The sequence below is a fragment of the Anolis carolinensis genome, chromosome 4 (assembly GCF_035594765.1).
Source record: "Anolis carolinensis isolate JA03-04 chromosome 4, rAnoCar3.1.pri, whole genome shotgun sequence".
Lineage (NCBI taxonomy): Eukaryota > Metazoa > Chordata > Lepidosauria > Squamata > Dactyloidae > Anolis > Anolis carolinensis.
This window is the reverse complement of record NC_085844.1, coordinates 186,376,178-186,400,119: the sequence shown is the minus strand read 5'-3', so window position 1 is coordinate 186,400,119 and position 23,942 is coordinate 186,376,178. Positions and strand designations below refer to the sequence as shown.

General features: G+C 41.2%; 1 protein-coding gene across 17 annotated transcripts in view; it reads left to right on the top strand.

Annotated features, from left to right (window-relative positions):
• Positions 1-23,942, top strand: part of ptprf (protein tyrosine phosphatase receptor type F) — a 654,269-nt gene that overhangs the window by 588,344 nt on the left and 41,983 nt on the right. For 7 of the 17 annotated variants that reach the window (XM_062979663.1, XM_062979664.1, XM_062979666.1 and 4 more), the window contains 9 exons: positions 1,106-1,684; positions 2,287-2,384; positions 6,432-6,685; positions 11,525-11,615; positions 13,058-13,270; positions 15,162-15,313; positions 19,800-19,915; positions 22,121-22,153; positions 23,651-23,748. In XM_062979663.1, coding sequence (XP_062835733.1) covers positions 1,106-1,684; positions 2,287-2,384; positions 6,432-6,685; positions 11,525-11,615; positions 13,058-13,270; positions 15,162-15,313; positions 19,800-19,915; positions 22,121-22,153; positions 23,651-23,748 — 1,634 coding nt within the window. The remainder of the gene's footprint in view (positions 1-1,105; positions 1,685-2,286; positions 2,385-6,431; positions 6,686-11,524; positions 11,616-13,057; positions 13,271-15,161; positions 15,314-19,799; positions 19,916-22,120; positions 22,154-23,650; positions 23,749-23,942) is intronic. The other 10 variants (XM_062979669.1, XM_062979667.1, XM_062979670.1 and 7 more) reach the window with 3 other exon arrangements.

The following is a 23,942-nucleotide window of genomic DNA, read 5'->3' as shown; positions in this document are numbered from 1 at the left end:
GGCTCCTTTAGGACTAATTTATTTTAGCCCATGTTTTATGGACTCCAGTCCATTTCTTCAGATGCATAGGATGAAGCTTCAGTTGACAGACATGTGTGCAAGCACAGGACAAGGAAGGAGTAGGAAATGTAACAAAAAAGAAAATATATATTGGTATGGTGGTTGGGTGACAATTTCAGAGTAGCTAAAAGAAGAAAGGCATTTATAGACACGTCTGTGTGCTGAGGCTCCATTCCAAATATCTGAAAAAGTGGACTTACACTGAAACAAATTGGTCTGTCTTAATGGTGCCACAAAATGCCTTTCTTTTTATACTGAGACTAACTAATATAGTTGTCTTTCTGAAAAGAGTTACTAATAATGTTCCAATAATCTTTCCTATTTCATTTTTAATTTCAACACATCAGCTGTTGACATGCTGCATTAGCAGTCTCTGTGAATTCAATAATTTTGCTATCACGAAAGTTTTTACAAAGTATAGCATTTCAAAGAATTCAAAAGCAAGATATAAACTCAGTCATCACTAACTAGAACTGTGGGGTTTGTTTTCTGACCGTTTCCAATCCTAGAGCTGCCACCACAAAAAATTTAAATTGCATGACCAAATGGGCCAAGTTGTGTGACCAAAATTATATTAATTAAGCGTATTTTGTTTAATTGGACCATAAAATTGTCCATAAAATTTATATTTTTGTTCACTTGTTTTGTTTTAATTATGAAATGTAAAAGCCTATAAAGGTAAAGGCTAAGCTAAGGTAATCAGAACCTTCCTGGACTGAACCACTTCAAACTGTAGGCAATGACTTGCATTTTTTGAATGTTACTCATATCAGAAATACTCCTCATGTTTTAACCTAGTGTGTAATGGAAAAGCCTTTTAGCTTAGCCTTCTGTTGCATGTACCACCTTTATGTATGTAATAATGTTTTTAATGTGACTTAACGTTCAAGAATGGAATTGTTCATCTGTGGTCTGATGTGTTGCAGTCCAGGAATGATCATACCATTTGTAATTAAGCTGTAAACCTGCTTGGGTGAGAGACGCCAAATAGTCAGTTTGCTGTCCTACCCTCCTACAGCATGTCACCCCTGTTTTTGTCCCACAGTCCCAGGCAAACCTGCCATGATGATCAGCACCACATCCATGAATACAGCCCTAATCAATTGGCACCCACCCAAAGAGATGATTGGGGAGCTCCTGGGCTACAGGCTACAGTACAAACGTGCTGATGAGGAGACGATGACAGTAATTCAGTTGGGGAAGAATGATGATCACCACACTGTGACCGGCCTTTACAAGGGTGCCACCTACATCTTCAAGTTGGCTGCCAAGAATAGGGCTGGTCCTGGGGAGGAGTTTGAGAAGGAAATCACTACTGCAGAGGAGGTGCCAAGTGGCTTCCCCCAGAACCTGCGTGTGGTGGGCCTTACCACTTCTACCACTAAAGTGACCTGGAATCCACCACTCCTGTCTGAGAGGAATGGGAAAATTACCAACTATACGCTTGTATACAGAGACATTAACAGCCAGCAGAACCTGACTAATGTTACTAAGGAAACGAGCATCACTCTTGCCAACCTCAAACCTGACACAACTTATGACATCAAAGTTAGAGCCCATACTAGCAAGGGAGCTGGCCCTCTCAGCCCCAGCATTCAGTCTAGGACGATGCCAATGGAACAAGGTAGGCACCTCCTGCTGTATTCAGATACTAACACCCGCTTCCCATGCAATAGGTCAGAGATGGCCTGGGCATAGGTCAGAGATTACCTGATCAGTCTGACTTACCTGGGCTTATAACCAAGGATGGGATGGGTTGTCATGAGCATGAAGGTTGTAGAACTGCTTTAAAATAATAATAATAATAATAATAATAATAATAATAATAATAATAATAATAATAATAATATCAGACACACATATCACTTTCTCTTTGCACGTAAGAACTGTGGCACAATTGCATTGGTATGCTTTAAAATAGCTTTTTTGACAAACCAGGACCTAATAACATCTACCTTTTGATCATGATGAAGAAACAAAGGGGAGAATGAAAGGTCACAACTCAGGATTAACCTCCCATCTGTGTGTTTAGAAAAGTACACAGTATTTGCACTGGGAGACTGATTGAGAAACCCAGGTGTTCTTCTGTAATGTGAAAGAGCTTTATTGTAACTATCACTAACTTTTGTTGCTTATTAGGAAGGTGGAAGGGCAGGGATTGGGATTGGTGTGTAGCCCACTGTTGCCTCAACAGGATGTGCTTAAAAGGATTCTTTCTAATTGCAGTGTTTGCAAAGAACTTCCGTGTCAGTGCTGTGATGAAAACATCAGTGCTGCTGAGCTGGGAGGTGCCAGAGACTTACAACTCTGTAGTACCTTTCAAGGTAAGTTAATATCAGCCATGGAAGACTGCCTGATCTAAGCATAATATTAATAATCCCCTTGTGGGCAGATTCAAATCTGTCTGTGCCTTGATAAAAGTTAATAGGAAAAGATGAGAGGAGCTCTCCCTCAAGGATTCTTAAGGCAGGCAGTTTACTGCCATTAGCCTAGTATTTGTCTGAACATGCTGTATAAGCAAACAATCTCAGTGTTTGGTGTCAGGATACAAGTGCAACTCCAACAAGTGCTTGGAGTCCAAGGTTGCACTTTTTCCCTTAGACCTCTTTTACTTTGGCTCACTGAAGGAGCCCTTAATGAGCCATTAACTTTTGCATTCCTAGGCAAAAAATGTCTTGGTTCTCTTGTTGATCTTGAGGGATCCCTTTCAATTTGACTTCGCTGCTTGAGAACCCTCCCATCTATGCCCAAATTTTAATTTGTACCAAAATGCTTCATAATCAGCAAGAGGACCAAGAGTTCTGCTCCTCAAATGTAAACTCTTGTAAGGAGCCCAAAACTTGAGTGAGAGCTGTGTTTTCTGAAGTATCAATTGATTGAGGAGATATTTTTTCAATATAACCATATGGGCAGGAGCCATTCATGCTGTCCATGAAATCCTAACTCAGTCATTTGAGAGTACCAGTTGAAAAGGCAGCTCTGTCCATGTCTGCTTTTTCTTACTGGTGACATAATAAACAGAAGTAACCATTCTTCTTAGCAATGGTATTCTATAAGGCAAGTTTTATCTTAAAAGGTCCTTCCCACTGCTGTATGACCAAACTACTCTTTATCCAGGGGATGAATAATCAATTCTGTTAACTGGTGTGGGTTTTATAAGGTCTAGTGTGGCTGCCTTAGTTGAGGTTGCTAAAATGATTGGAGTACTGACAGTAATTCCTACGGTAGGTTAGTCTTGATGAAGCACCAGATGGTGTGGGTGGCCTGCTAGCTGAGAAGCAGCCATGCAAACACAAGGCATGTCAAGGAGCTTACTTCTCATTGACAATCCTAGATGTACAGGTCATGCCCAAGTACCAACAGAGTAGTTAGCCCAGTAGCAGCTGTGATCTCTGGAAACTGGAACTTTGCAAACAGGACTCCCCTCTGTGTTTGGCTGTTTAATTCGGGCATGCAGAATGCCAGGCCAAAGCTTCATAATCTAACAAGCAACACTGATAAATCTCCATGGGAACAATTAGCATTATCTACACTTGATAAACAGTCTCACACTATATCTACATCCCAAAGGGTGTCATCTTTCTCTTTAACAGATTTAATTAAAGCAGATATTGTTCTGATTTATGAATACTGAGGTGCAGGCTAACCCTCATGGTATTTTTATTGGGGATGAACCTCTGAATCTTTTTGCACTAAAAATCAATAATGAGATTTTTCAGTTCTCCTTAGGGAAGAATCATTGCTTCATCTGGTCTAGGAGATAAAACTCCCTGCAAAGGGATGGTTGGTCTTTTGCAGTGAGTGTGAGAGGATGTTATGCCAAGATTGTTATTACAATTTGAAACTAACACTTTACCTTATCTAAAAGTGAAGCTGTTCTATTTGTTTGATGCTGAAATGCATTTGGGGTTTATATCTTGTTTGGTAATAAGAATAGGGTTTTTGGACCTTTTCATGGAAATATACATGAAATATTCTGTTTCCATCCCATAATCCCAAACCAACCTTTCCCCTAGAAAGTGGGCAGAGACAACCAACACTATGCTAGATCACCCACATCTCCTAGTCCTGTTAAATTGGTGGCACAAGAGTAAAAGGCCATGAAAGGAAAGAGTATTCCATAGCCTCTCCCTGTGTTTGCAGAGGAAATTCCCATTGCCCAGCTCAATGTAACTTTGCCACAGTAATAGTTGTTTCTGCATGAGGCTTGGGATAAGGCACACATGTGCTCAGAATTGACCAATCTTCATACAGGTGTTGCAAACTTTGATCAAATTTATTTCTTTGCTTGGGTAATTATTCTTTAGATTGGGCTTCAGATTGGACAAAGGGCATTATTTTTTCTAATAAGTGTTGTCACTTAATTTATTTATTTATTGTAATAAATAAACAAAATAATTTTTTAAATAACTGATTTAATGACATATGTGATTTAAAAAAATTCTAAGTACAAAAAATGAACGTTTGCAGAAATTCCCTTCATATGAGGGTTCTCATATAGAACTGAAGCTGCACAGCAGATATGGATAGAGTACCTTTGGGACACATGCCCCTCACATTCAGAGCTCCTTCAAAATAAATTCCAATGTAATCATCCATGCTTGCAATTTAAAAAATACTCAAAAGGACCACTGAAAATTGTAGAGCCAGGAAGCCAATTTGCTACATACCTCTAGCTGTTTTAAGTTTGAGAAGACAATAAAAAAATAGGAAGGGATGCTAGAGGGCCTCAAGGGGTGGCTGTGGCCCTCCGTCGGGAAGCATGAACAATCTCCAAAACTTAAGAGATCATCTAGCCTTTCAATACCTACAAGTAGTCAATACTTGGTGAACTGGTAACAAACTTGTAAAACATATCTGGCAATCTTTTTGTCCCCTGAAAAATCTACAGATGCAGGATTTGAAAGTATTTGAAAGAGCCGGTTTATTACTTTTTTGCAGCAAATATGAGGGCACAGGAACAAAATCTCTTTCTGATGCTAGACTGAAATCCCACAAATCCATTATGAATTATTTTTCAACTACCACCACTGCAATAATACCATAGGGAGCACATCTTCAAAGCTTTTAGTTTTCCCTTCTTGAGAGCTATACCTGTAAAAAAATAGAGGGAGAAGAAGCACAATATTGTAACCCCAAGACTTCCAGGAATAAAATAAAGTTGTTGAAGCAGCTGGCACCTTGGCAACTTGAATAAATTTATGATCTAAAATGTACAAGTAGGAGCTGGAGCAAAGTCTATAAAGAATGCATGGAGGGAGCAGGAACATGACAGCGTTCTGATTGACAAGGCTGCATTATTCAACCTACATATTAGTGGCAGTGTTGGACTCAAGCAAAACCCCAAACTAAACACCTGTTTTTTTTAGAAGGGGAGCACCCTTTTCAAACCAAATTAAGTACTACTAAACTAGGCAGATAATCATACATCAGCATTACCACCATCATATTGGGATAAAATTTCAGTTCATTGACCTCCATCCAGTGTGTTTTCTCACAGGAGTTCAGAACTAGAACTCATATGGACCAGCTGATAATGAGAAATAGACCAGAATGTCACCACTGGTCACATCTTATTCCATATGCCCAAAGAGTTTCTCCTAATAGTGTAACAGCAGCAAAGATAAAATACAACCCCATAACAAAACTGTGTATGGAGCAATAGCAATCACGATCTTCTGAAATAGGAAGATATCCAAATAGGAATTGAATCACTGTGTTGTAGGATTTCCAAGGCCCTACCCAAACAGTATACCTAGAAGGAAACTTCTGTTCAGGGTCAAGGTACCTGAGCCTTCACTTGAATTCCCAGAATTCCTCACAATTGGCTATAGTTGCTGTGAGTTGCCATCCATTAACTCTTCTGGAAGATCACACAATTCTTATCCCTGTTTATGTCAACATTTGCCAACCTTGTACCCTTCTAAATTGTTGGAATTGAATTTCCTTCAGCCCCCAACCAGCATAATCAACAGTCAAGTATGTTTGGAGTTGTTGCCAAGAGCATGTGGAGGGGCACCAAGTGGAGAAAAAGTCAGATTATGGCAGTAAGCAGCTCAGCAAAGTCTCAGCATATCCCCCCCCCCCACGCTCTCTCACCACAGCGAAGGCAGGTTCTGTTCAAAATTAACCTTGACTGAAATGGATCTTGTATCTAAGTGGGCCAGGAGTGTTTGGCAATCATGATTATGCGGTTGTGATCATTCAGGTTAGTTATATTCACAGGTAAAAACAATTCATCTTATGCAGTGAGAAGATTGTGAGGAATGCCCAGTTAAGCCAGAACTGAAAAACAGGAAGGGACTTCATCAATCTTTTTCTTGGGGAGGCTTATTAACTTGGAGTGTGTGACTTTTTTCCTACATTTACAGATTCTGTACAATGGTCAGACTGTGGAGGTGGATGGCCACTCCATGAAGAAGTTGATCAATGACCTGCAGCCCGACACAAATTACTCTTTTGCACTCACAAATCGAGGGAGCAGTGCAGGAGCATTGCAGCATCGGGTCTTCATCCGGACAGCACCTGATGTCCTCCAGAACAAGCCTGTCTCGACATACAAATATATCCATAATGGACAGTTCACTCTCACGCTCCCAGGAGTGAAGACCTCTGTGCCAGTCAGGTATATTTCTTTCTATTTCTTTCTTTATTATTTGAAATTTTAACAACAGCAAAAAAAAAAAGCAAGAAAACAATTCCTATACATACATAAACATATTTGAATAACATTTATATAATTAATTAATTAGTTTTTCTCACTAACTTACACCTCTAACTAAACATAAATTTGAAATACAAACATATGTACATAAAGTAGTTTTTTAAAATAATTTCCTGTTTCCCTTCGTCAATTTCTCTATAGTTTAATACTTTTTCTACTACTTTATATCCAGCAATTTACTTCTGCTTGTTTTCACATTAACAAATGAATATCCCAACAGTTTCTATCTTTCTACTTCTGTGCTTCTCCTCAGTGCACACTTGTTTCTTGCTTTCTTCTTCCAAAATCAAAACAGTAAAAAAAGTCAATGGTGTATGTTCTTGTTTGGGAGATTTCTCCTGAGTCCCTAAAGAAACATGTTGTTTTTGTCTCTGGCCATGCAGACTAGTGACTTCCAGCTTTTGTAATCCAAAAAAAGTAATTTCTTAAATCCCTAGCCATAATCTATATAGAGAAAAAGATACAGAAAGAATGTGGCATAGAGCTGCACAGTTTTTTTTAATCGGCTGTGAAAAACATTGTTGGATTACATCTCCAATCATTCCTTACCATTGGCCATGCTTCCAAAGACTGGTGAGAGTAAGAATCAAATTGCACATATAGAACCATAGGTTCCTCACCCCTGCTTTGAAAAATGTACAGAAACCTCTAGAGGTTTCTCTTAATTTTATTGTGTTATTGACAAGGTGACATAGTGGTGTAACAACCATATTTTACAGAATAAGCATGAAATAATGGAGGCTTTACACATGAAAATCTCGTGTTGAAAATTGAAATAGATATATAGCAACTGGCTCAGTCTTCCAAAATTGGCCCTGCAACTTCATTGAAATAATAATAATAATAATAATAATAATAATAATAATAATAATAATAATAATAATAACAACAACAACAACAATAATAACAACAACAACAACAATAAGTATTATTATTATTATTGACACAACGACGTTGTATGACACAGCAAACAAGATAGGTATGCTGGATTTCGTTTCACAAAATCACAAGTCGAACACTTCCCAAGTGTCTAGGACTGTGTGATGTATTTTCGGATGATGCGTGCAGATCCCAGTAAGGTGACCTTTTGCAGTTGGCAGATCGTAATTTTGTCAATGTCTATTGTTTCCAAATGCCGGCTGAGATCTTTTGGCATGGCACCCAGTGTGCCCATCACCACCGGGACCACCTGCACTGGTTTCTGCCAGAGTCTTTGAAGTTCAATCTTGAGGTCCTGATAGCGGCTGATTTTTTCCTGTTGTTTTTCGTCAATGCGACTGTCACCTGGGATGGCAACATCAATGATCCAAACCTTGTTCTTTTCCACAACTGTGATGTCTGCTGTGTTGTGTTCCAGAACTTTGTCAGTCTGGATTCGGAAGTCCCACAGTATCTTTGCGTGTTCATTTTCCACAACCTTTGCAGGTTTGTGATCCCACCAGTTCTTTACTGCAGGGAGGTGGTACTTGAGGCATAAGTTCCAATGAATCATTTGGGCCACATAGTTGTGCCTCTGTTTGTAGTCTGTCTGTGCAATTTTCTTACAGCAGCTGAGGATATGATCAATGGTTTCATCGGTTTCCTTGCACAGTCTGCATTTTGGGTCATCAGCTGATTTTTCGATCTTGGCCTTGATTGCATTTGTTCTGATGGCTTGCTCCTGGGCTGCAAGGATCAGGCCTTCTGTCTCCTTCTTCAGGGTCCCATTCGTGAGCCAGAGCCAGGTCTTCTCCTTGTCAGCTTTTCCTTCAATTTTGTCAAGGAACTTTCCATGCAGTGTTTTGTTGTGCCAGCTGTCAGCTCTAGTTTGTAGTGCGGTTTTCTTGTACTGGTTTTTTGTCTGCTGCGCTTTGAGGAGTTTCTGATTTTTGACTTCAATTAAAGCAGGTTCTTCACTTTGCTTTACATATTCTGCCAGGGCATGTTCTTCTTCTTTGACTGCTTGTTTTACTTGTAGGAGTCCTCTGCCCCCTGATCTTCTAGGCAGATATAGCCGGTCAACATCACTGCGAGGGTGCAGTGAATGATGAATGGTCATGAGTTTTCTTGTTTTTCTGTCCAAATTGTCCAGTTCCGCCTGTGTCCAATTTATAATGCCAGCAGTATATCTTATGACAGGTATGGCCCAGGTGTTTATGGCCTTGATGGTGTTGCCTCCATTGAGCTTGCTTTTGAGAATTTTTCTGACCCTTTGTGTGTATTCTTTGCTGACCACAGTTTTCACATGTTCATGCTTGATGTTGTCCAGCTGTAATATGCCCAGATATTTGTAGGCCTCTGGCTGGTGACACCTTATTGTTTGGCCATTGGGCATATTGATGCCCTCACTTTCAATGATTTTTCCCTTCTTCAATGCCACTGTCGAACATTTGTCCAAACCAAACTCCATGTCCAATCCAAACTCCACAAGGTGCCACCTTGACGTGGTGGGCGGGCTTAACTGCTCCAATGATGACTGAGGGCTGTGCTGGCGGTAGTGTAACTACCGGCAGGTCCAACCAAGCCAGAGAGGCCTCAGCTGAGGAGCAGAACCAAGAGCACCTAACCCATTAGCATTATGGAGAATCAAACCCAAACGAAGTCTATACTGGCTCGGTCGTCGCCCAGGATAAAAAGGACCGCGGTGGATGCTGCTGATTCTGGACATCCATCGACAAGTGGGCTACGGAATCATCAAAACCCAAATGAACAGTCACAGAAGCGGCAGAAATACACAATGCCAGAAAACCGCACAATTATGAAATGCTACTACAAATCTGAACCTCAAAGGCGTGGCTACCAAAAAAGGATGCATCAACTGTGGAAACAAGAGTACCCTGACTCACAGATAACAGAACCCCGACTGGCTGACCAACGAAGATTCATAATCAGAAACAAAGTGTTCAGTGAAGTTGAACTCGAAGAAATCCAGAAAATTTGCAAAGTAAATTACCATCAGACCACAGCACACACAGCAGCAGAGACTCCAGCAACACTTGGAATGGTGGAACAGATTGAACCAGAAGAAAGTGTGGAGCTTTTGCAAGAATTTGAAAAACCAGCACTTGAAACATCTGCTGAACCACCAGGAACCTTGACAGCAAGACAACATGAGATCAAGGATAAGATCATGGCTCATGCTGCAGCAAATGCAATAAGAAAGCGGCTCCCAACTCTAAAAACAGTGCCCAAGAGACACCTGGCGCCTCTCATGAAAGATGTGAATGCAGTACTCTCCACTGTCCAAATAACATCAATTGAACAAACAAACCAGTATGCCTACAGTGCAGCAGTGATAGTAACAGAAGAGCTTGGGCTCCTACAACCAAGGCAGCCCCAAAGAAAATCAACAGAATAAGTATTATTATTATTATTATTATTATTATTATTATTATTATTTTCTAACCCGCCTCTCTTGGTTACAGAATAATTAAAACACACAAACATTCTAAGAATACCACAAATATACATAGGTAAAGGTAAAGGTTTCCCCTGATGGTAAGTCTAGTTGTATCCGACTCCGGGGATTGGTGCTCATCTTACATATTTGTAATATGTATACAAATATACATATTAAAATGTATTTCTATAAAAAACTGTACGTATTAAAATACCCAAAATGGAGATTAAACAAAGGACACATGTTTAAAATTCATGCTTAAAAACTGGCTGGGTAGGCCTGCCAAAAATGATAGGTCTTTAGGTGGTTTTAAAATTCCTACAGCCAATTTAGCTGTCGGAGCTCTTCCGGCAGGCCATTCCACAGTCTTGGGGCAACCGACGAAAAGGTCCTCTGGGTGGTGGTTGCCAATCAAGTTTTGGCTGGTTGGAGTAACCGCCCCCCAGAGGACCTAAGTGTTTGGGGCGGATTGTACGAAAGAAAGCAAACCTGTAGGTAACCTGGACCCAAACCATGCAGGGCTTTAAAGGTCAAAACCAATACCTTGTACTTTGCCTGGAAACTAATTGGTAGTCAGTGGAGTGACTTTAGGATAAGTGTAATATGCTCACTCTTAGATGTTCCTATAACCAATCTGGCTGCCGTATTTTGAGCCAACTGAAGTTTCCGAACTTGGTACAAAGATAGCCCAATGTAAAACGCAGTGCAGAAGTCCAACTTTGAGGTTACGAGTGCGTGCGTGCACTACCATGTTCAGGTCCTCCAAATCTAGGAAGTGGCGCAGCTGGCGAATCAGCCAAAGCTGGTAGTAAGCACTCCTGACTGTTGCATCTACCTGGGCTAACATTTTGGAGAGACAGATCCAGGAGCACTCCCAAGCTGTGAACAGTCTTTCAGGGGCAGTGTAACTACATCCAGAACTGGTTGACACACCTCCAGATTAGGACCCTTGATGGCTAACACCTTTGTTTTGTCTGGATTCAGTTTCAGTTGGTTTTTCCTCATCCAGCCCATTACCTCCTCCAGGCATTCATTCAGAGGAGACACACTATTCTTGGTTGAAGCTGTTTTTGAAGGCATGGAGAAATATATTTGGGTGTCATCAGCATACTCAAAACACCCTGCTCCATGCCTATGGATGATCTCTCCCAGTGGCTTCATGTAAATATTAAATAGCATTGGGAATAGAATGGCACCTTTTAGGATACCACGTAACAGCTCCTTTATAAACATTGTCAAGCTGCAGCTCTCAGTTTCTGGGAAGTGCTAATAAAATGGGAGTAGCAAGTAGGAGTTGCAGGGATTTCATTGCAGGGATTTCATGTTGCAAGGCTCACTCTTTCCTTGTTCTTATTTTCTAGATGGTATTACATTGTAGTTGTGCCAATGGACCCTACAAGTAACATACTTTCCTCCAGATGGCAGACCCCAGATGAAGTAGAACTGGACCAGGTAGGAAACAGGACATACTTGCTAGTGTCAAACTTGCTTCCACTGACTGTTTGGAGAGTATAAGAAAGATGGTCCAGGAAGTTAGCCTACTGCACATTTGAATGGATCTGAGAAAGTTACAATGTGTTTTTAGCCTTTTGGTGCTCAGGATAGCTGAAATTGGTTATCATTTTCTATAGGACAGCAGGATTAGATGCCTTCGCCTGTCATCCTGAAAGCAAAGTTCCTCAAATACCCATGCACATTTCTAGTCAACTGATAAAATTGCTTCCATGACTTTCAGCTACTTAACCTGAAAGAGACCACTAAAGTGTACCTTCCTGAACACTTGTTGCATTTATGTATTTCTTTTTCTTTCTTTCCTTTGTCCTTTTGCACTGTATTTTTGCAAAGCATGTATGGGAAATAAAGATTGAGATATGGTTGTGTGTATGTACACTGATATTCATACACAGACAAGTATACATATTTGTGCCATTTCCCCAGTTAGAAATCATCTCATGGATGGTGGGCAAGCCAGCAACCTCTTTCTCTGACATATGGCACAGTTGTTCTCTTTTGCCTCTTTTTTTCAGGCTTCACACTCTCTCTGATGCTCTGTGCTTGCCCTTGCACATTTTTGTGTGAAATGTATTTCATGCCTTTTCCTTCATTTTAAATTAGAATTTCTGTTCAGAGCCGAGCATTCATTTTTATTCATTAGACAAAACATCTTTAAACATCTGAAAGCTTTCTGGGGAATGTAATTGAATTTGTGTGTGTTTATATCCTTTTTCTAAAATTTGTGGATGACTATGAAATTTGTCATTTTTTCTCTCAATGTCCCATGAAATCTGTTAGCAGCATGTGTGATTTACACAAAGACTGACTGCAGCCCAGCAGGATATGGAGTGAGGAAAAAAAAAGAGAAACGCCTATAAATGCTTAGATACCTAGAAATTTCAGTGCACAATACAGACTATTTTTCTGTTTTAAAGCCTGCTGGACTCTTCCCTATTTCTGAAAATTGAATTCCTGAACACATGAATGGGTTGTGATGCACAGAACTTTGTTGCCTTCATTGGACTACTCTGAAAAATTGCAAAGTCATCACTATTCCTGATTCGCTAACTAAGATCAATGCATACTTTAGAATTAATTATCCTGTAGTGTTGAGTGCTGGAAAGTTTTATAATATTCTCTTTTGCAAGAACTTTGTCTGAAGAAAATTATGAAAAAAAAGATGTCTAAAAATATCAGACATTCAAACGTTCCAACCCAGATAGCCTATGCTGACAAATGAACAAATACACTGTACGTTTGTGGAATTCTGTGAAAGTTGTAAGTAATTGACATGGAATATCAGTTTGCAAAGTTTTCCTCATGGAAATGTTGTGGTCAATGAAACTCCAGTAGTACATGGCACAGCCCTTCCTCACACTTGGTTTTCTTCTGCCACCCAGCTGCTTGAAGCCATAAATGAAGGGGCAACCGAGAGGCGTCAGCGCCGGCAGGCAGAACACCTCAAGCCTTACATTGCTGCCCAAGTGGAGGATCTGCCAGAGACATTTGTCTTGGGCGATGAGAAGATGTATAATGGCTTTCACAATAAGCCACTTCGAGAGGACTTGACCTACCGGTGCTTTGTGCTGGCTTCACTGGAGGATGGTGATACGGTAAGGGCCACAAAAGTAAAAGGACCTTGGCATTGCCTGAAAGGGCCAGTCTAGGGGTGGCATGAGGGCAGCACTGAGACAGTAAAGCCTATGGAGGTTTGCAGTGCAAAGTTAAGCTGTAATATCTGATTTATAAAATAGATAATATATTCTTATTTCTTTTTCTGTCTCTGTCTTTTTTGTGTATGCATATAAAGGCCTGCCAGACCAGAAAGAGATTATTTGTCTCATTCGTTGTGCCTTTCTATTCACTTTCCCCACTAATGTAATGTTTGAAGTTAGGCATTGCTAGTGTGGTGATGGGGAGGAGGAGGACATGAGTAACACTTACATTAGCTGGGAATATGTAAGTAATGTCCAGCCATAATGAAGATGCTCAGACCTTTCTGCTCTGCCCTGTGCTGGGACTTTCAGCCTCATTTACTTGTAATGGTTCATCAGAGCTAGTCAAATGCTTCATTAGTCATCCAGTCCGAGCTCTTGGGTGGCAGACACAACAAACGTGCAGCCAAAAGACAGGAAGAGTAGAGGCCTCTGATCCACCAGCAAGGAAAACCACCCTTGTGCCACAGGATTGGGTCCTTTGTGTACTAGAAGGGAAGTATACAAGAACACCATGACCAGCAAAGCAACTTTTTTAGGCATCTCCTTTTGTTTTATTTTTTCCCTGCAGCTAAAGCTGTTCTTGTTGGTCTGTTATTGTCTCTTCATCAGAGTTACCCCAATAATTTTTCTTTATACTAAGGCTTCCACTTTTCAATGCTGTTCTGAATAGGAATGAAGTTACATTATGAAGTAGATGGGAGCTTCTGAAATAACTATTGCAGAGACACAGATATATGTGCTATTGAGCTTGCTAAAGAAAGCTCTGGGGACTTAAGGGTCTCTAGAATCACTTCCCATTCATTCTAAAACTTCAGGACTATGTTTTCATTCCTCACTAGTGTGCAAAAGGACTGCAGTTTCTTATTTATTACTGTTGAACATTTCAAGACTGAACGCTGACAGTGAATCAGGTTCCAGAGTCGAGCCGTGGCTCATATTAAACTTTTGGTGAACTTTATGATTGACATTGATAAGAAAATACTGGCTTTATATGTCTTCTGCAAAACAAAACAAAAACAAAACACCCAGTGCTTGACATTAAGGGGGTGTTTAAAATTTCTGCCTCCACTGGTAGACTTCACGACAAGAGTCTGCAAAAGGTGCCCTACAAAAGAATAGCGGACATGTGTCTTTCCTGACCTGCAAGACAAATCAGAAGCAGAAATGGGTACAAATACTTCCTCCTTTGACATCAGCATAGTGTAACTAAGGACTGTTTTCCAAGTTAAATGCCAAGCAAGAACCATTCCTTCTCTGTGAGTTGCAACTTGAATCAGAAGCCTTTGTGTGTAAGGAGCCCCATACGAGGATTTAGGCTGTTGCCTCAAGGACAGCCATGAGTTGGTCTGCTGCGTAATGTGCAGCCTTTTGCCCAGCGGGTGTTCCCTGACATAACAGCCCCATGGTGATGGGTTTATATCTGTATAATAGGTATTATAAACCACTTACTCCCTCCTGCCAACCCCAGTGCTCAATTGGCTGCAACACCAAAGCCTGTAATTTGGCTCTTCATGCATCTGAGACTGGCAACTTGCTCTCAGCTGGACCATTCCACTCTGACATCAAGGGAGGCCACTTTCTGGCAGCTGTCATTTAGACTATCCCATTAACACATAGACGAGGTTGGTTTTCATACTTCTTGTTTAATGCATTGTTATTCTTTGTGAAAGACTGCCATTGGGAAGCTTGAGGCTATAGTGTTGTGTGGGGGCGTGGGGGGACACAGGGTGTAAAAAGAGGTGGATTCAGGAGTCACCCATTGTTCCATTTCTCTACTGCTTATTAGAAGAAGTATGCAGCCAGTCCCTATTCAGATGAGATTGTGATGGAAGTATCAGCAAGACAGCAGGATGAACCAGAGATGCTGTGGGTGATGGGACCTGTCCTTGCTGTCATCTTAATCATCATCATTGTCATCGCGATTCTACTCTTCAAAAGGTGAGTGCTAGCCAAGGTCACTGCATTGCGATTGGTTGGGTCCATAGTAGAATACTGTGCCAGTTTCAACAAAAAAGATTTCCTATACAGTTAAGCTCATAAGCAGAAAAACTCCTTGCCCAAAGCTTTGGGGCAAGTAATTTGACCTTACTACCCAAAGGCCTTGCTCTCATGGAGCTGCAGACAGGGCTTATAAAGGCACCAGGATAGACCCTGATGGATGGGTAGGTACAAAGTCATTGATTGGTGGGTGGAGAGTGTGAGATTGCATTTATTAGACATGTTAGGGCTGATAAATAATCACCCTCCCTTGTTATATAAAATTATAGGCTCTCGGTTAATCAGAAATCTCAAGCAACCAGCAATAAATCAAAAGAAATAGTACTTTAAAATTAAAATACATGTGTGATACAGTAAAACTGTGATACATTAAGTTTGTCTTTATTTGCTTTTAATTACTGTATTTCAGTATTAATATCAAATCAATACAGAGTTTATTGTATAGTATAGTATGGGGTATAATATTAGTTAGTAATATTTTAATAGTAACTCTCAAGCTAACAGAAACTACCTTTATCTGTCATCAATCAATCCCCATGGGTCTTGTGCCACAGGGTGAGAAACTACCTTATATCTTTCTGTAAATGAGTAGTATATGGTGAATTTCAGCATCAGAGGAACCATTTGGAGTGCCAAAGAAGAAAGACTTCCTTTTAACCATAACAGTTTGATTACCTCGGTTTCTATGGCTTATATTCTATAGTAGATATTGGACAGGAAATACCTACTTCTCCCACTGTATTCAAAATGTTTGCTGAGTGGGTGCTTCATGCAGGTACTTTTGGTGTAAGGATCTGTCCCCAAACATAGTCAAGAGTGTTCTGTTTCTAGTTGTAAGGCAAGGATATAAAATATGAACTAGTCATGTTTTTAAAAAGGAGCTGGTTGTTAAGTGGAAGAGAATGTGCCATCTCCCACTTCAGCTCCAGGCAAGCTGCCATCATTCTTCTGCAGCAAAGTGTGCATCGTCCCAGGAGGGGAAGAGAATTGGGGTTTTTTGCATCAATGATTAGTATGTTTATATAACCCTGGTTTCTGCTTCTGTTTTGCTGTCCCTGGATCTAGCAAACAAGAAAGGTAGACATCCTTTTTCTCTCTCTTTGTTTTGTCTGTTTCAGATGCATTGTTTTATCTGGTTAAGAGCAGTAAACATGGGGCTTGTGGCTGAGACCAAACTATCTCCTGGATGGGTTGTTGTATGTTTTCCGGGCTGTATAACCATGTTCCAGAAGTATTCTCGCCTGACGTTTCGCCCACATCTATGGCAGGCATCCTCTGAGGTTGTGAGGTAATTACCTCACAACCTCTGAGGATGCCTGCCATAGATGTGGGTGAAACATCAGGAGAGAATACTTCTGGAACATGGCCATACAGCCCGGAAAACATACAACAACCCTGTGATCCCAGCCATGAAAGCCTTCGAGAACATATCTCCTGGATGTCACTTTCCCTGTCTAACAGTTTAGCATGTTGAACTCTTTCAACCTTTTCACTGTTGCCTTTAAATAAAGAACAACACTATAGAAATGTGAGCAGGTTTCTGGGTGCTTGGTGACTTTCACAGCATTCGATGTCCTGGAGTTGGTAGGGTTATTTTCCACTAATGGCGCCCCTGCATTTGCCAAGGATATGACATTGCCAGAAGCAATCTTGAGTTCCTTGGCATAATGAGTGTGTTCTATAAATCATGTCAGTAAGGCCTTGCTCTGAGCTGTTCTCTTTTCATTGTCACCATGTGCCCTATAAAGGTCCCCCACTGTTTGCTGACTTTGGTGCTTAGCTGATCATTAATAGATCTGATAGTAATGTAATTATAAGAGAGTGCTGCTAACTTTCAGCAGAAGCTAGCACTCAAAGCTGCTGACTATTTTGTGCATCAGTCTCCTTAAATGGGTGATGCAGGGCTCCTACCACCAATTCCTATAATGATATAATCACTTTATAAGCTGTCACCATACTCCATGGATATATATGCACACAGCTAAATTGATGTGTTAGCAGACCTTGTTCATACACAGACTCTGGACCCCATGTACTGTATTTGCACTAAACAGGTTATCTGGTAGAATGCCCTCAAGGGACATAAGTTATTGTAGGGTTTAATCCATTTTGAGTGATGAGTTTCATTGTCTTCAGCTTGGTGATTAAGACATGTTCCTTAGAGGGCTGCGGCCACCCTCTTTTTCCTGGCACTTACATCCATTCTGGTTGATTAGAGCTGCCAGAGGAGGGTTAGACAATGACAGTTGTAAGGACTTCTCTGAAAGAGGATTGTGTGACAGTCCCTCTAAAGTAGAAATGGGAACACGCAAGCTAAGCTGCATGTGGTCCACTGCCTAGTGTTATTTTTTTATTCTCTTATTTTATTTTTTAAGAAAGAGAGAAAACTGAGGGAGTGAGATGAGTTATTGTTTCTAGAAGCCTTCAAGAGCCTCAACTCTCTTTTTAAAGGGGAACTAGAAATTCCTGCTCCAAAAAGCTTTCTGCAGATTAAAAATAGACTTCTAAAAACTTCCATTTTTAGGCTTGGATCAAGAAAACAATATTGTCCCCATGACCTACCAAATTTGCTAGCCCCTCTGCTGTATATGGGGCTGCCCTTGAAAAATGCCATTACTCTAGTAATGTTGCATGGCTTACACTTTGAGGGCCATATGCCACTGGTCTTGATTGAGTTGCACTGCCTTCCCTCTGTCTCTGAGTTCAATACAAGGTACTAATTTTGATTTTTAAGTTCAGAAATCCTTGTGGCCAGGATAGCCTCCTGTGCGAGTCTGCCCATAATTTAAGACCTTTAGTGGGGGCCCAATACACTGAGAGGCAAGATTACTGTGATTTCAACCTTTATTGTTGAACTTCTTCCCGAAGGAAGTAAGGTAGCTTCATTCTTACTAAATTTTGACAGATATTCAAAAATGTATTATTTTGTCAGAACTTTGACTTTAAAATCATTTTAAATCTGTTTTTAAAAAGTTGTTTTTCCCTCTTTTTTCTATATGATGATTTTATTGTATAGAGCTTTGCAGGTCTTGATGGGCAGAAAAATGATGTATAAATAGTTTCCCTATAGAAGAATTAACTGTATAGCTTTTTTGGCACTGTCTTCCGGTTGACAAATAGATGTGTGTAGAATCAGACAAATTGCCATCTTTTTGAGATCCCTCGGCCATTCTCCGGTACTTCTCAGTGCTGTGGGCTTTTGAATTGTTTCAAAGTTCACCAGAATGCCTTCACTTGTTTACATTTATGCAGATCCATGCATGCATGTAAGCACGCACAAACAATACACACAGAGTGCAGTTGCATGACGCAAAATGCCAGGATCTTTGGGAACCCTGGTTACTCATGAATGAGCAGCATACTGGAGTTTTTTCACTCCTTAACCCCATAGCTTTCCTCTACAGTTGCTTTATTGTCTCATCTGGCAGCAAGCAGCTTCTCTTCTCTACTTTGTCCTCTCCTAACAGACAAGAGGAAGAGTCCAAGGTTTTTTCTTGCTTCTTTCTCTCCTTTGTTGAGAGGCCACAAGTTAAAGAAAGGAGGTTGCCTACAGCTGGGTAACAATGTAAACCAATAGCAAAGCCTACCTCCAAGCTTGAGGCACTCTTGAAGCAGGCAGGACCCATTGAGCAGTGTGCATTCGTAAGTTTCTATTTCTCAACCCAGGTTGCCCTGAGATCCCGAACCTGTCAGGTTATGGGAACACAGAGACACAGGCCTACACTGAATTGCCTGTAGACTACTACACAATGCTGCCAAGTACCAGGTTGAGTCATTGTAGTTTTTGTTGAAATTCTTGCTAAAACATCAGCATCCGACCTCTTTATAGATTCCAGAAACACCTGGCATTAGGCACTGGGGTGAGCAAGAAGGGCACTGTATGAAGTAAAGAAACTATGGGTTTAAACTAATTGGTTTAAGTATTGCCTGTGATCATCACTAATAACTCTTCTTGCCATCTCAAAATTTCCTGTAAGGGTCTTCCATTTAATTATTGGACGGTTTCATCTCTGCTTAGTTTGTGAGATCTACCAGGAGAAGAGCCTAGGGTGGTGGAACTGTAGGCATAAATATAGCACTAAGAGACAACAGTGTGTTTTATTGTTCTATTAACACTCGCCTGGGGGGTCTTCAGCCATTCAAGACAAGTATTAATGGACCAATAAAACTCACCCAGAAGAGCTCTTACCCTGTTATATTACAACTCTTCACATTTTAAATATTTTTTAATACTTGAAAAAATCTTAAGTGTATTCTTCCACCATATCAAGTAGTCCCAAATACATAATTTTGGGGCGGGAGGTAAGCGGGATGGAAGTTTTTCTTATTCCGTGACCAACTTCTTGGCAGGGCATCCTGATGATGTCCTCTGCCGTCTGAAAAATGCCCAGATTCTCTTTATCAGCTGTGCCTTTTCTGCCATTAGGAAAAGGGCCAATTCACCTTCCTCCAAGGATGATCATTCCATTGGCCTGAAGGACTCTTTGCTGGCCCATTCTTCAGACCCAGTTGAAATGAGACGACTCAACTACCAAACACCAGGTAGAGTATAGCTGAAGTGCTTCACATCCCTGTAGAGCTCTGTGCCCTTTCTTGTTGACAGATGTTTATGACAAGAAACTCTTGCTTCCTCTTCCCCTTCTGATTTCGTGAACCCCATCTGGCTATGCTCAGTGGCTCAATATGCTTTGAAAGTAGGAATTCCAGACATCCTGCTTACATCGATGGTTAAACAAGCAAGTGCCATAAGAGAGCAGTAGGCGCAGCATGACAAAGAACTTCATTCTGTTAGATCTTGGCAGGATTTGCAGTATGTTCCAAAGATCTCATTTAGTCTTGGCTAGATTCCACTCTAGATTCCACCTAAAATTGGGCAGCAAAGATCCAACATGCTGATAAGGCCAAATAGCACGGCAGGCAGATGCTATCTCAATAGGTTACTTGTGATTCAGACCCTGAAGTGCCTCCTATCAGCCAACACATATGGCATCTTACAGTTATGGTAGATGCAGCTGGCTGTGTCAACGGAACAGCAGTTTTTCAGCAGGGATCATTTCCCTGGTCGACGTCTTTCTGGAAGCTTGGCTTTGCATGCTTTCTAGCTAGAGCCAAAGCCAGATTGTCACCCTGCCTTCTTAGCTTGTAGGAGTTATAAAGATGCTAGAGCAACCTTAGTCATAAATCAAGACACCCTTAATTTCCAGATTTTCTAGCAAGATGTGGCCTGTATTTCTGTCCATCTGTTGCTTCTTAGAGATTTTGGAAAGTGAGTCTGTGGCTAGCTAGCTACCCTCTTTTTCTCGAAGCCAAATTTGGCTTCTCCATATCCATACCATATAAACAGGGCAATGCACCAAGATGTACAAGTTTTTGTTGTTGTTTTTCGTGTCAGGAGCAACCAGAGTTGCTTCTGGAGTGAGAGAATTGGCCGTCTGCAAGGACGTTGCCCAGGCGACACCTGGATGTTTTGATGTTTTACCATCCTTGTGGGAGGCTTCTCTCATGTCCCCGCATGGAGATGGAGCTGATAGAGGGAGCTCATCCGCGCTCTCCCCGGGTGGGATTCGAACCTGGCAGCCTTCAGGTCAGCAACCCAACCTTCAAGTCACAAGACTTTTATCCCCTAGGCCACCGGAGGCTCTGATGTACAAGTTACACGTATGTAGGTTATGGAGTTGCAGAATGGGGAACAGCCATCATTTGACCAGATAATTTGCATAGCCTAGCATTATGAAAAAGTTGGAAGTGCAATCCAGCATGTACACAAAAATGAGGCCTAGATATAGCACCACGTTATATGCAGGTACAAATTATTCTGCACAAAGAAGGAAGCTTGACAGGCACAACTTGATCAAGATAAGCCAACTTTATAAGTCATATATGAGTCTATTCTCAGTCTTGACCAGAACTGCTGCCCTTTTTATTGTGGACTTTGTATCCTTTTATCTTCTTGGGTGGTTAGCAGAGAACAATCTGCTTGGAGAAGAAAGCTCCAGCACTACATTTGCAGCCTGAGACACTTGCCTCCACCTGGCTTCACCTACATGCTGAGATGGATGGGTGCCTTCTGTGAGCAGACAGCAGCAACTAAAGCCTGAGCAGGCTGGCAGTTGATATCTGTGCTGGAAAATGTAAAGGCAGAAAGGGGCTTGAGCTGTACATAATTAATCAGGCTGTTGTTATTAAATATTAAGCTTATCGCTTTAATACTTTCTACTTGAGACCCAGGTTTCTTGCATGAATTGTCAGCTCCTTTGTACTCATGTTCCATTTTGCTGAGTTGTGGCAGGTCAGGCAGGGAGAAGTTGCTCTTAAGTGATTGGGTGAATTACGAAATGGGAACTGGGTTTCCAGGCAAATGGGCCAAACAGTTATAATTTCTGTTGTGGGAGAACTTTTAACTACTTTTTCTGGGAGTGAAAGACTCCCGTTTATAAGAAGCGCTTGTGTTAGTACATCACTCACCATGCTGCCACATATGAGAAAATCTCATTTTGCAATGTCTTCTCCCAAACAAAAGTTTCTGAAGGCTTCCTTCTACAGACCATAGAAAAAAGGCTGGTTTTGGGGGTTTTTTGGACTGCAAATCCCCAGATCTCCCTAGTCAGCATGGTCCAGTAGCCATGCTATTCGGGAATTCTAGTAATCCAAAAAGGTAGCTTTTTCAAGCTCTGGCCCTTTGACCCTCCTATGCCGCACCCTTGACTTTGCCCTTGGCAATATCTAATGGGATTTCTGTTCTTGCAGGTGCCAGTGGCCCCAGTTGCCCGAATATCTCAAGTTAGTTTTCTCTCCTTTCACTTCTTCCTCGCTCTCTCTTCCCCACCTTTTCTTTCTCATACTTTTTGTTCAATGTCATGACAGTCAGCCTCACACTTCATAGACTTAGTGTTAATGCCTTCACTTGTCAGTGAACCGGACTGCTTCTTGTAGACTAGGTTCTGCATAAGATGATCCAACCTACATGGGAGGAAAGGAAAAAGGGTTACCCATGCAATGCCATTGAAAACTCAGCCTACAAAGTTATAATTTGGCTTGAGCACACAGCCCCAATATGAGGAGAGATAAGCATTGCAATTGCAAAGGTGCATTTGTTGTCCAATTATATGGAGATTATATAGCATACCTCCCAAATGAAATGTAAATTATTACTATCCAGACCTAGTCCAATAAGCTCATATTTGTTCATCTTCTAGCTGTGCTTCTCAAATGCTGCTTTGTTGCCAGTATCTAATTGAAATGCCTTTAGCCGAAGTGAAGTGGCTTGTCTTCTTTCTCTCCCCAATTTTAATACATATAAAATTAGATGTGCCACCTGCATGTATTTTTTTTAAAAAAAATACAGTTCTCATGTTTGGTGGGCAAGGGAGGAAACAGGGCTTGATTGTCCCACAGGCTTACTCAAGCCTCTGTGGAAGAGAGGAAAATGACAAGTGGGAGCTCTTTCATACATTTAGCTTTATGTTGATGCTTTGAGAATGGCAGAGGATCAAAAACAAGGCTTGGTTGCCAGGAGGAAACCCACTCTGGTAGTTTATCACTTTGTGAAACTGTATATCAGGCATGGGCAAACTTCCGCCCTCCATGTAATTTGGGCTTCAGTTTCCACATTGCCTACCAGCTGGTAAGCAGGGATTTCTGGGAGTTGAAGTCCAGAACACCTGTATATTATTGCACAGTCAGCATACCCAAAAAAGTCTCGACCTTCCACTTTTCCCACCCATGGATAGGCAAAATATTATAGCAGGTATTAGAATGACTTTTCAGTGTCTTTCAAGTGTAAGTGCTATTAATGCCTACGGCCTTTCTGCTGTCTTGGTCATTGAGGTATGAGTGGGCTTTCAAGAGATGCAGAACTGGCCCCAAGGCCAAGCAAGCAAAGTAGCCTTTCATTCAAAATTTGCTTCTGTACCATCATGTGCTCTGTCAATGTGAAAGTGGAGGCCTGTTGTGCAAGAGCTTTTGATTATATTGGCACCTCAAACTCAAAACTGATCTCAGCCTCTGCAGCAGCATCTTTCCAAGCCCCTTCACCCTTCCCAGCCTGGAATTATATGTGAAAGCCACCTGGTTGGTCACTGTTTCATCTAAGCATGCACACATACATTGTGCCATTGCGTGGGCACTGCATGCCATGTTATCTCACTCATGTACCATCCATCCTGCCAGTGTTACACATCACCACCTGCTATGCAACTGTGGAAAAACAACTCTCTTTGTAGCTAAATGATAATTTTGCCCTTGCTACTTCCCCCTCCTTTCTATTTGGTCTGGCAGGCATGCGTGACCACCCTCCCATTCCAGTGACAGATCTCTCTGACAATATTGATCGACTGAAGGCGAACGATGGGCTGAAGTTCTCCCAGGAATATGAGGTAAGCAAGCTTACGGGTAATTTGGGTCAGTTGTGTCATAAATCCAGGCAGTCTCCAAGTTATAAACAAGATAGGTTCTGTAGGTTTGTTCTTGAGTTGAATTTGTATGTAAGTCAGAACAGGTATATTGTTTAAGTGTAACTTCAGCCAAAAAGAGATTGTCTTTAGCTTTGGATAGCATAGGGAAGGGGTAA